The 12,020-nt window shown below is 49.6% G+C and overlaps 1 protein-coding gene across 2 annotated transcripts in view; it reads right to left on the bottom strand.

Annotated features, from left to right (window-relative positions):
- Window positions 1–702: 702 nt before the first annotated feature.
- Tmem229b (transmembrane protein 229B) overlaps window positions 703–12,020 on the bottom strand; it is a 38,822-nt gene continuing 27,504 nt past the window's right edge. For both annotated transcript variants that reach the window (XM_013012575.1, XM_013012567.1), the window contains exon 3: window positions 703–4,160. In XM_013012575.1, coding sequence (XP_012868029.1) covers window positions 3,636–4,139 — 504 coding nt within the window. In that variant the 5' untranslated portion in view covers window positions 4,140–4,160 and the 3' untranslated portion in view covers window positions 703–3,635. The remainder of the gene's footprint in view (window positions 4,161–12,020) is intronic.

The following is a 12,020-nucleotide window of genomic DNA, read 5'->3' as shown; positions in this document are numbered from 1 at the left end:
CAGAGTGCTTTCCTGGTGATTTGGAACACTGCCCTGTTCTATCACTTGGCTACAGCACAGGATCCAGGTCATTTGGTTTGGTTGAGCAAGCTGAGCAACTTCTAAATCCTCCATCCTCTTCCAGGAAGTAGTTAAGTTGGCAGAGGCCTAAGGTAGAGCAAAGAGAATGGGGGAGGTGGAGAGAGCAGATATACCGAATATAGGAAAGGATTCACTCCTTTTAAAGGCACTTCTTGAGGACAGCAATCGTCAGGGAGAAGCACAGAACTCTGTTCCATCCAAATGAAACTTGATGCAATGTAAAGGCCTCTTAGCTCTTTGAGTCACCATGAGCTTCCTCCTTCAGGCCCTCATTCCAAGTCATGGTGAGTGTGTTCAACAGGAGCTCATCTCGTGAGCAAGTGCATGCAACCACTTTACATATTACCTGGGAGTCCTCATCACCTGGTAGATTAGGACAGAAGGCCTGGACCAGATCCTGCTCTGCCTGGGCTGGAGATTTAGTGGAGTAGATTCAGGCTACTCAATTGGGTTGGAACAGAGCTAGTAAAGACTGGCAGGGACCTTCCCATACCTCCCAGGAGCCCTCCTCGAGTTGGGATGATGTCATACAGGAAAGGAAGAGTCTGGCCCCTCCAGCAGCCCCTGGGAGCTCCACAGTGGAAAAGACAGGTCAGAGTCAATCTTTGAACACAACACCAGTATATTTATGTGCACAGATATGAAACAGAAGAGACAGAGACCAACAGAGACACAGCAGGCAATGGATTCACAAACCAGTCAGATGCCTTTCTCAAGAGCTGACTAGGTGGGGACCACAGCCCCACTCACCTCAGAGGCTCCCTCCCAAAGCTGAGGCCTGGAGCTCTGCCAGGCCTGGAGCTCTGGCCTCTGCTCCCAGCTTCTGGATAGCCCAGAGCTTCATAAACACATTCTCACTGACCCACCCAGCAAGTGCCTTCCTGGGAGACCCCATACAGAACAAGCTAGTGGCCAGCACAAAGGGCCCTCCCTACATATTATTGCTGAGAATAAGCATAGGCCATTGTGGCTGGCTGGCATTGAGGAAGGGACAGGGCAGGAGGCCTAGCAGACATCCAAAGCAGCTCAACCATGCATGTTTGTGATATGTAACTCGGAGATTCTGCCATGGCCAGTGGAGTGGCTCAGGATTCCAGAGACTCATAAAAGGCCAGCAGACCCTGCACCAGCACTCCCAAAATGCTATCAACAGCGGGACTAGCATCACACTGAACTTCTAAGCCCTGGGCACTAAGGAAATGGAGTCCAGAAGATACACAGTAGAGTTGAAGTATGGGCTGCCTGTAGAGGGATCCAAGCCTGCAGCTCCTGTGGTCAGGCCATGTATTGTAACTTCCCCTAGCTCAGGGGGGAAGGGGCCATACGGAGGGGGTTGCTCTGTGTTCCATAAGGAGTCATAGGAGCAACTGAGGGGAGGGCACCTAAAGGAAGCAGATTTGTAATGCTGAATGTTGCCAGGCACACAAGCCCACTCCAGGAACTCCAGGGCTTAGGATTTCGAGGACCTGGAAAGAACTTGGTGCCAGGGAATGCCTACAAGGCAACATCTTGAGTGGTAAGACCTGGGGGGGGGCTCTCCAAGGGCTTTTGGGCTGGCATTAGGGAACTCTTCGGCTGGCAAGAGCTCAGCAAATTGATCACCAGATTCATTCAGAAGGAGGTTGTTCACACAGGAGATTGCAAGAGATTGATAGCACAGAGCTGGGGGAAACCACTGTCCAGTGGAAACTAGGGATCCTCCCCACCTACAGATGGAAAGCAAATACCCCCTCCCTCAAGAAAATCTGAACACTAGGAGCCCTAGATGCCCAGAAACTGGGGTCACAAGATCAAATGCAGGGCTAGCCACCCATTGTGTGCATTTTGAGATTTGAGAACCAGACTGGGAACCACCTGGAGACCTGTCCCCAGACAGAACTGCAGGGGAAAAAAAGTGCTACCAAAGGCCAAGTCTCCAAGCCTTTCTCTGGACCCAGGCATCAGATGGTAGCTAGCTGCCCTGGCTGGTGTGGTCTGTATGACCCAGACAGAACAACGCAGGAGGAGATTCTTTTTAATTATCTAAATGCTAAAAGAAAGGAAAGGTTAGCTTTCACCTCCTAATCCTAGGGTGACCAACAGAGCATGTCTCACAGGATGGCACATTTGCTTATAGACCCCTTCCCTCAAGAATGAGGGACAGAGCCCAAGAGGGCCCGGAATGAAGATCTTACCTGTCCACTGCCAGCATTGGACCTGTCATGGAAAGGGAAGCCAACCGAGATGACGATGCCCATGAGTTGTGGCATGGCTAATACTGTTGGAGGGACAAAACTCAGTGGGTCAGCCTTGCTGGAAGGGTTGGAAAAGGGGCAGCCCTGAGATTTTGCTGCAGAGCTGGGCCATGGTAGAATCAGAACCCATCCATTGTTGTTAGAGGGAGGCTCCAAAGAGTCCTCTTTCGGTTCCTCATTTCCATAGAGCTCCGGGCCCCTAGGAATCTGACGGGCTTGAAAATCCATTTTCAAACTCAAATATGACCTGGAGCTTTGCTTTTTCCCCCCATGGAACTGATTTGTCTCTAGGCTCCCATTGGGATCCACAGGGGCCCTCTCAGCTGAGCTGTGCACTGGGGAATAAATACTATTTTCAGTAGGGCCCCAGCCGGGAGAAAGCACTGCCCCAGCTCCCCCCCCCCACCAGAGCTGGGAGACAACTTAGAACCTCCCCTAGGCATCAGGCCAGTGAGAGAATGGCAGGTGGGGAGGGGGGATGAGGGAGGAAGGCTACAGGCAAGCAGAGGTGGAGGTCTGTCTCAGGGCTTCACCTATGGCAGCTGCTGTGTTGGCAAGGGGGTTGAGAACATGGGATGGGACAGTGACTGACGTGGAGAAAAGGGCAGCTAGTGGCAAAGGCCTTGAACATAAGAGAGAAGGGGAAACGCCACCGAACACACGGGGATGAAAACCTCCAAAAGCCCAAGGTTGGTGGGAATCCAGCACCATGGGGGTGTGGGGAGGGGGAGGGGGGCCCCAAAGGGCCAAGGGAGCAGCATGGGGCCCTGGGGGAGGAGAGAGGAGCAGAAGATGGTTCCCCAGCCTTTGCACACCATCTCAACCACCAAGCAGCCTCCTGGCCGCCCAGTCAGTCTGAGGCTGCAGCGTAGAGGCCCCCAGGGAGGTATTGGTTGCAAGCAAGCACCTGAATATTGCCTAATGGAACCAGCCAAAGCCCAGCGAAATCCATAGGGGAGGTGGGCAGGTGGCTACAGAGGTAGCCATTGCTTCCTTGGGCTTGCCTCCCACCTGCAACCCCAGTCTCAATGTTTCTTAGCCAGTAACAGGCCCGCTGCTTCCCAAGTCCATCCTTGTAGTTCCACCGTTGCTCAGCCACAAACCTCTGGCTGGCAGCCCTATGGTGGGCTGAGCTGGGCTGAGATTCGTGGCCCTTCTCCAAAGTCCCTCTGTGGCCCCAAGATCATCCTTCCATAGAGAATACGGGGGCCGTTTGCTCTACCAGGGGGAGGCCCAGGGCTTGTGCTGAACAGCTTGGCCTCTCTGTCCACGAGTTCCATGAGGGAGCCCACCCCCACCCCTCTCCAGGCCCTGCCCCCGTCAGTCAGTCTTGATGTGGCCATTGGCCAGGGCTGGAGGGCCACTGGGCTCCCCAGGCTCCGCGTCCTTGTCAAAGCGCAGGCGGAGGGTGTTGCGAATGATGAACTGCTCCATGATGAGGGCCCCACAGAACCAGGGCACCGCGTATTCCAGGGTGATGAGGCCCATGAAGTCAAAGTCGAACTGGGAGTAGTCCCAAGGGCAGGCGTTGAACTGGCGCAGGAGGAGGCCCGTGGTGAACTCCCACAGGTAGGTCCAGAGCGTGTAGATGAGGCAGCGCACCAGCAGCGGGCAGCGCGCGCGCAGGCGCAGGTACATGCGCTCCACGATGAGGATGGAGGTGCCGTAGATGAACAGGGCCCAGACGCTCGTGACGCCCGGAAACTTCCAGTTAAAATTCACCACGAACTCCCAGGCCGCGGTAAACATCACCTCGCAGAAGTAGCCGTGGATGGCGTACAGGTACCAGCGGGACAGCGCGGTCAGGGGCTCTGCAGAAGCCATGGCGCCAAGTGAGGCCTGTTGCTGGTGACACGGGAAGACATGAGGGAGGGCGTCACCTGGTTGTCCTCCCTAGGCCAGTGCCTGGAGATTGCAAACCCACCTTTCCCTTTCCATCATCCCAAACAGGAGCTCTAACTCCCCCACACCCTCTTCCCCCCAGTCCTGCCCACCATTCTTTCCATCTCTGAGTACCCCAGATATCTATCTATCTATCGAGTACCATGTGCCAGAGGCTCCTCCATGTTGTAGCCCTATGTCTGAATGAACCCCCTCCTCCTCCTTCTTTTTATTTTTTTGTACAGTACTGGGGCTTGAACTCAGAGCCTCATCCTCTCCCTGGCCTTTCTCAGTCAAGGCTAGTGCTCTACCACTGAGCTACATCTCCACTGCTGGCTTTTTTGCTGGTTAACTGCACCTACCAGTTTCACACACTTTTCTGCCCCAGCTGGTTTCAAACTACAAACTACTCAGCTTCTAGAGAAGTTAGAATTGCAGGTGTGAGCCACTAGCACCTGGCTCCCTTCCTTTAGAAGGCTGAGTAAATTCTACCAGCTGGGATATTTTGTTTATCCACCTATCTGTTCATAAATACCTTGGGTTGCTTCCACCTGTGAACTGCTGGGAATAATGGTACTGTGATTATGAGTGTACAAACATCTCCTCCACAGCCAGATCTTTTGTTCTATGCCAGAAGTGGAATTACATGATAAATTCTAAGGTTATTCTACGGTTGCCTTTCTGAAGAACTAACATACTGCTTTCCACAGTTGACATTCTAGGACCAATGCACAAATGTTCCTGTTTCCTCCGCATCTTTGCCAACATTTTTTTTCTATTTTCTTGACAATGACCATCCTAATGAAACACCTAAAGTTGTATCTCCTTTTCTTCACTTTTTGTTGCTTTTGTTGTTCTTGTTTTTGGTCGGTCATGGGGCTCGAACTCAGGGCTTGGGTGCTGTCCCTGAGCTTTTGTGCTTAAGGCTAGCACCCTACCACTTTGAGCCATGGTGCCACTTCTGGTTTTCTGGTAGTTAATTAGAGATAAGAGTCTCATGGATTTTCCTATCAGGCTGGCTTCAAACCATGATCCTCAGATCTCGGCCTCCTGAGTAGCTAGGATTATAGATGCAGTCACCTGAAGCTGGCATTTCGCATTTGTTTTTCACTGCTACATTGGATGAAGTCTTAGTGTTAACTTTTGAGTGTCGAGGGGAAGCAGTGGGCTGACAAACCTTTTTCTCCTTCCCCCTCCTTTTCAAACCTCATTAGTTTGCATGGTCTTGCTCCCATCTTTTCCTGCTTCCCTGAAGTCTGTCCTGGACAATTGGCCTCTAGCTTTTGTGTTGTATACCAGACAGGGTCTTGACCACTCATTTGGCTCATTATCAGATGCTACCATGTGTACTGAAATGTATTTATTGTTGTTGTTTTTGTGCTGGTCCCAGGGTTTGAACACAGGGCCTGAACATGGTCCCTGAGCTTTTTTGCTCAAGGCTAGCACTCCACTTCTGCCTTTTTGGTGGTTAACTGGAGATAAGAGTCTCATAGACTTTCCTGCCCTGGCTGGCTTTCAAGCACAATCTTCAGATCTCAGCCTCCTGAGTAGCTAGGATTATAGGTGTGAGCAACTGGTTCATACCTGGCTATACTGTTGGGTGTTTTGTTTGTTTAAGGACAGAGTCTCATTATGTAGCCCAAACTGGCTTTTGAGTGCTGGGATTATAACTGTGCAGTTTCTACTTTTGTTTTTTTGATGTACAAGCCTTTATGACCCAACTAGCCTGCGAACTCCTTGAGGGCACACTAGTTTATAGCCTTGTTTTGTAGCTGCTGGCATAGCTCTCTGCTGAACATGAGCCTAAATAACATGGCCTTTTTATGTGGGAGAGTTCAAGGGTTGCATCAAGAACAGGATGGTCTGCCAGCTGCCAGAGGACACTTGGCTTGATATCTGTCAATCTCCTCTCCAAGATGGGGGCGAGGACAAAGGTTAAGAAGACACCTGTGGACTGGGAAGGTGGCTCAGTGGTAGTATGCATGCATGAGGCCCTGGGTTTGATTCCTTAGCACCACATAAGCAGAAAAAGCCAGAAATGGCACTGTGGCTCAAGTGGTAGAGTACTAGCCTTGAGTTGAAGAGCTGAGGGACAATGCCCCGGCCCAGAGTTCAGGCCCCATGACTGACAGAAAAAAAAAAAAAGAAGAAGAAGCCATCTGTAATTCACCTACCAGCCAGGGATCCTGGCATCATCTTTTGGCTAATACAAGCCTCATTGTCACAATAGCTAACTCACCGTTGTGCAGCATTTACATTCTTCCTAGCACTTTAATTATACTTGTTTTCACTAGCTCTTAATTAGGATTCATGTGAAACACAGGTAGTTTTATTCCTACTTTGAGTGAAGCAGTATGGCTTAGAGAAGAGTAATGATTTGTCTTACATCCTGGTTCAGTAAATGGAAGAGCTGAGACTAGAACAGATTTCTGTGTGTGTGTGTGTGTGTGTGTGTGTGTGTGTGTATTTAAACAAGTTCTCACTGTGTAGCTCAGGCTAGCCTTGAACTCTCAATTCTCTTGCCACAGCCTTTTAGTTACTAGAGTTAAAGTCATGTTGCAAACATACTTGGCTACTTAGACCCAATATCTCCTGATTTCTACTTCAAAACTCATCCTGTTGCATATAACTACCCATCTCCATACCAAGTATGCATCATGTCACTACTCAGATTGCTGCCCAGCTCCTAATGAAGCACTACAGCATTCTTGGTCTGACATTCAAGACTTTATGATCTTGCCCTATGCTGATGTGCGTCCTGTTCATTCTGTATGATGTGCCCTCTCCTCTCACCTCTACAGGTTCAAACCCAGTGTCCAGTTGATCTTCAAAACAAAATATCTCCTCTTCTTCCTAATTTCTACAGCACTTCCTCTGTCTTCTTTCTTTCTTTCTCAATCATGGGGCCTGAACTCTGGGCCTGGGCACTGTCCCTCAGCTCTTCAGCTCAAGGTTAGCGCTCTACCACTTGAGCCACAGTGCCACTTCCGGCTTTTTCTGCTTATGTGGTGCTGAGGAATCAAACCCAGGGCCTCATGCATGCAAGGCAAGCACTCTACCACTGAGCCATCTTCCCAGCCCTTTTTCTTTGGTACAGAGTATTTTGTTATATTGCTAACTTCCAGTCCCAAGCCAAACCTTTCTTTTCTGTACCTACAACATATTTTTCTTTGTACATCTCCACCTGAAATGGCCCACAGGCACCTCAAACTCCTTTCCAATCAAACTCAATCTTTCTCCCTCCCATTCCATCCTGACTAATGGTACCACCAAGCACTCAGAAACCAGAGGCCGTGAATAACTCCAGCATGTTCTGTCATTTCCCCACACTACCCAGGGTTCCAGTGAGTAAGGACCTGTCTGTCTGGTTCAGTGCTGAATCTCAATGTCTGGCACAGTGCCCAGCACACACATACGCATTCAACAAAGGAATGAAGATGTTTCTCAAGCACTTACTAAATGCCACCTGACAAATCAGCCCAAAACTTGGTGACCTGAATCACCTTTTACTACTCAGTTCACATGTGTATGGATTAGATCTTGCCTGGCATGATTGTGAGGGTGTGAGTCATCAGAAGCTCTGTTCTATGCTTGGCTGGGGAAGTTGTGGTCTGTCCCTCTGTTCCACAGATACACTCAGTACATCCGGCATACTCAGCATGTGGTATGTGCATTCATTTTACAGGACTTGAGGTCTCTTTAGGTTTGTGTGTGTGTGGCAAATTTAGGGTACACAGAAAATTGTGACAAAACATCATGTGTGATATAACCATCTAGATGTAGTTGTTGCTAAACTTTTCTGTATCTTTACATGGATGCGCACCTTTGTAAAATCAGTCATGTGTTTGGAGTCTCCTTTCTCTTACCATTATATGAAATATCCTAGCAGCCGCTAATGCTAGCTTCAGATAAATCATAGCAAAGCCAGTACTATGTGTCACACAGAGGGCAATGGGGTCATGGGTCATCAGGGTTTGTGACAGGTGGAAAGGTCATCCCAAGGACTAAAGATAGCAATGTCAAGATCCAGAGGACAGGTTCTGAGGCAGAAGAGTCTGGAATGGCTTTGCCAACTCTCCCTAGGAGTGTAGGTGTTAAAAAGCCCACTAATGGGCTTTACGTGGGAGAAATAATCATAGTGGCATTTTAGAAATAATTCCTTCTGTTGTTGTTTGAGACAGAGTGTCAGGTTGTACTGAACTCCTTGAATGCATCCCCAACAGCAAACCATCACCAAGGGATAGATATGGAGCCTCTGAGCTCAGCGGCCCAGATCCTAACTGCCCGGGCTAGAGTCTGGCCTGATAGGCTACCTCTGTGGAATCTTTTGGGGAGTTACCCAAATGCCCCAAACCTCTGTTTCCTTACAGGAGAAGAACAATAGGAATAACTACGTCCAGGGTTTTGTGAGGCTGAATGAACTCATAGACATGTACTATCCAATATAGCAACTGTTCCCGAATGGGTACTGTCCTTCCTGGCCCAGAGCCAGGCATCTATATAGCCTTTCTTTCTTTTTTTTGGGGGGGGACAGTCATGGGGCCTGATCTCTGGGCCTGGGTTCTGTCCCTCAGCTCTTCAGCTCAAGGCTAGCGCTCTACCACTTGAGCCACAACGCCACTTCCGGCTTTTTTTTTCTTTTTTTGCTTATGTGGTGCTGAGGAATAGAACCCAGGGCCTCATGCATGCAAAGCAAGCACTCTACCACTGAGCCACTTTCCCAGCCCTATATAGCCTCTCTTGGTTCAAGGGCCATGTCCTACCTGAGGAAGAATCACAGTGCTCTTGTCCTCACCAGTCTCAGGACAGCTTTCCCTACCAGCCGCAAGGTCTTTACCCTACCCAGAGTGCCAAGCCAGTCAGCCAGGCAACACTGATGAAACAGTAACCTCACACTGTCTAGGAGAGCTGCCCACTTCCCTGTGACTGAATTGAGGTGAAGGGCCAGCCCTGAGGATCAGGCTTGGAAAGAAGGTAGAATAAAAGGGTGGGCATGCCAAGAACAGAAGCTCACTTTATCCTGAAACCCCTCTTTAGGCAAAGAGATTGACTCCAAGGAAATGCAGAAGAGGCTGACGGCCCCTGAGACCTGTGGCCCAGGCGCAGGGATACAGAGACCACTCGACCTTCTGCCATGACTTGGCTCCTTGGAACTTAGAGCTGCCTGCCTGCCCTGCACACCCATCCCTGGCCCTCCCTGGGCAAGGGAGACGTGCTCCCGGGATCCTGGGCCGAGAAAGGGGTTTCCCAGTCAGTGTTCTCCTACAGCAGCCTGATATGACTGCATGGATCTTACTCAGGCCAGTCCCCCCATCTTGATGCTGATTTTGAACCCTGCTCTCTTGCCTCTGATCTCATCTTCCTTGGGAGGTCAAGAATGGTTTCCTAGCTGGTAAGAAACCACAGGCTCCAGTCTTTCCCAGGTGATCTGGAAGAGCTAGATTCCAAAACCCTCAGCAGAAGTAAGATGAAAGGGTGAAAAGGGGCAAACACAGGGGGAGCCCCAGGCCTGGGTTCTTTTTCTGGACAGCAGGAAGTACTTGTAAAGATGAGACAGAAGCATACCTAGGCAAGGTCAGATCTTGTCTGAGGGGTTGTGCCAGGAAAACACAGTTGGTGCTCTCAAGAAGAATGAAGTCAACTGAAAGACATGGCTGGGGAAAGAAGATGGGACTTCAGACAAAGGAACATGAGACAGTGTTTGGGGCTTGGATGCTTGGGGTAGGGGGTGGGAGGATGGAAGATACTAAGATTAGAGCTGGGGCTCTGGCTTGGGAGTATGTTCAGAACTCAACTCCCAAATCTATTTTCTTTTCCCTTCCTTCCTTCCTTCCTTCCTTCCTTCCTTCCTTCCTTCCTTCCTTCCTTCCTCCCTCCCTCCCTCCCTCCCTCCTTCCTTCCTTCTTCTCTCTCTCTCTCTTTCTTTTGTGCTAGTTCTGAGGCTTGAACTAGCCAGTACACACTGGTAATCAGAGAGGAGGATGAGGCAGGAGGATCACAAGTTCAAACCAACCTGAGGCTTGAACTCAGGGCCTGGGTGCTGTCCGTAAACTTCTTTTTTGCGCAATACTAGCTCTCTACCACTTGAGCCACAGCTCCATTTTCAGCTTTTTGGTGGTTTACATACATTCCTGACAGGAATTGTTGGCTTTAAACTGTGAACTTCAGATCTCAGCTGTGCCCAGCTAGACAATCTTATTTCTGACAATCACAGAAGCTGTGCCTAGACCCTGAGCGAGGACAGGCTCACCACCCTCTTCTGGGCTCTTGTCTCCTTAACCTGACCCCCTTTCCCTTGGACCCCTTCCAATACTTCCTTACTCAGCCCGGGAATCAGAGTCCTGGGAAATCCTGCGCAAGAGGAACCTGCAGTTTGGTGGGTGTTGGCTTCTTTCTACTGGTGACAAACAGCCATCCTGAGGACTGTGATACAAGGAGTGGACAGCCCAGAAAATAAAGTTCAAGTGTGTAGGCATGCGTGGGAAGGGCTGGAAGCAGGAAAAAAGCTTTTGGAGGGCAGTGATGACTTAACACGCAGAAGTTTGGGAAATAATGATTCTGAGAAGCCCTTGCTAATGAAGAGTCTGAGAACAGGGAATCTGGTAAAGGGCCAGAGCTCCAGGTGACTTGTCAGAGAACTACCTATTGTGGCAAAGCGGAGAAGTCCCTAGGAGAATCTTACCTGCTCCTCTTAGAACCTGCTAAGCTCTGCCACAGTGTGGCAGAGAAAAGTGAGAGCAGAACAAGCAGCAGAGACTGACAAGGAGATGGCCTTAAAAGACTAAGACAAGCTGTAGGCAAAGCCAGATGGAATGATTGCCTTTGGTTTTGCCAAAAACTCTCATCTTGTTCCAGGAAGCTGAGTGCCCACAACACAATGACTCTGGGAATTTTTGTCCCAAGATGCATCTTCCTGGAAAAATAGACTTGCCTGCATGCAATTAGGTTGGCCACACCATTCACTTCCCTCCCAATCACTTCATTTCCATGTTCTAGGGAGACACACAGCACTCCTAAGAGGCCCTGGGGACAAGGCAGTGAGATTCAGCTTTAGAGACCTCAAGTCTGTCTCTAGCTAGGTCTGTGCTTGGGGAGAGGAGAGTCAACAAGAGAAGGACAATTATTCCATATCTGGGGTAAGTTAAAAGTTCTAAAATTGTTGGGTGCCAGTGGCTCAGGCCTGTAACCCTAGCTACTCAAGAGGCTGAGATATTAGGATCATGGTTCAAAGCCAGGCTAGGCAGGAAAGTTTATGAGACTCTTATCTCCAATTAACCACCAAAAACTAAGAAGTAGAACTATGGCTCAAGTGGTAGAGTGTTAGCCTCAAGAAACAAACAAACAAAAGAATGAAAGAAAGAAAGAAGAAAAGAAAGAGAGAAAAAGAAAAAAAGGAAGGAGGGAAGGAAGGAAGAAGGAAAGGAAGGAAGGAAAAGTTCTAAAATAATTCTGAGCTAGGCGGCTGGGAAGGTAGCTCAGTGGTAGAGCGCTTGCCTTGCATGCCTGAGGCTCTGGGTTCGATTCCTCAGCACCACATAAGCAAAAAGAAAAAAGCCGGAAGTGGCGCTGTGGCTCAAGTGGTAGAGCGCTAGCCTTGAGCTCAAGAGCTGAGGGACAGCACCCAGGCCCTGAGTTCAGGCCCCATGACCGGACCCAAAAAAAAAAAAAAATTCTGAGCTAAACTTGTAGCAAAGGTAGTGTGAGGAGGAAAACAGCTTTTCTCTAGGGCCAGAAAGGAAGCAAGAGGGGTGGGGAACCTGTGACCACTGGCTGGGTATGCTTGCTATGGGTATTGCTCAGGACAGATTTGAGGAGGAAAGTCCA

Source organism: Dipodomys ordii, unplaced genomic scaffold, assembly GCF_000151885.1.
Source record: "Dipodomys ordii isolate 6190 unplaced genomic scaffold, Dord_2.0 Scaffold2, whole genome shotgun sequence".
Lineage (NCBI taxonomy): Eukaryota > Metazoa > Chordata > Mammalia > Rodentia > Heteromyidae > Dipodomys > Dipodomys ordii.
Note: the sequence above shows the minus strand (reverse complement) of the source record. Positions and strands in the feature narration are given on the sequence as shown.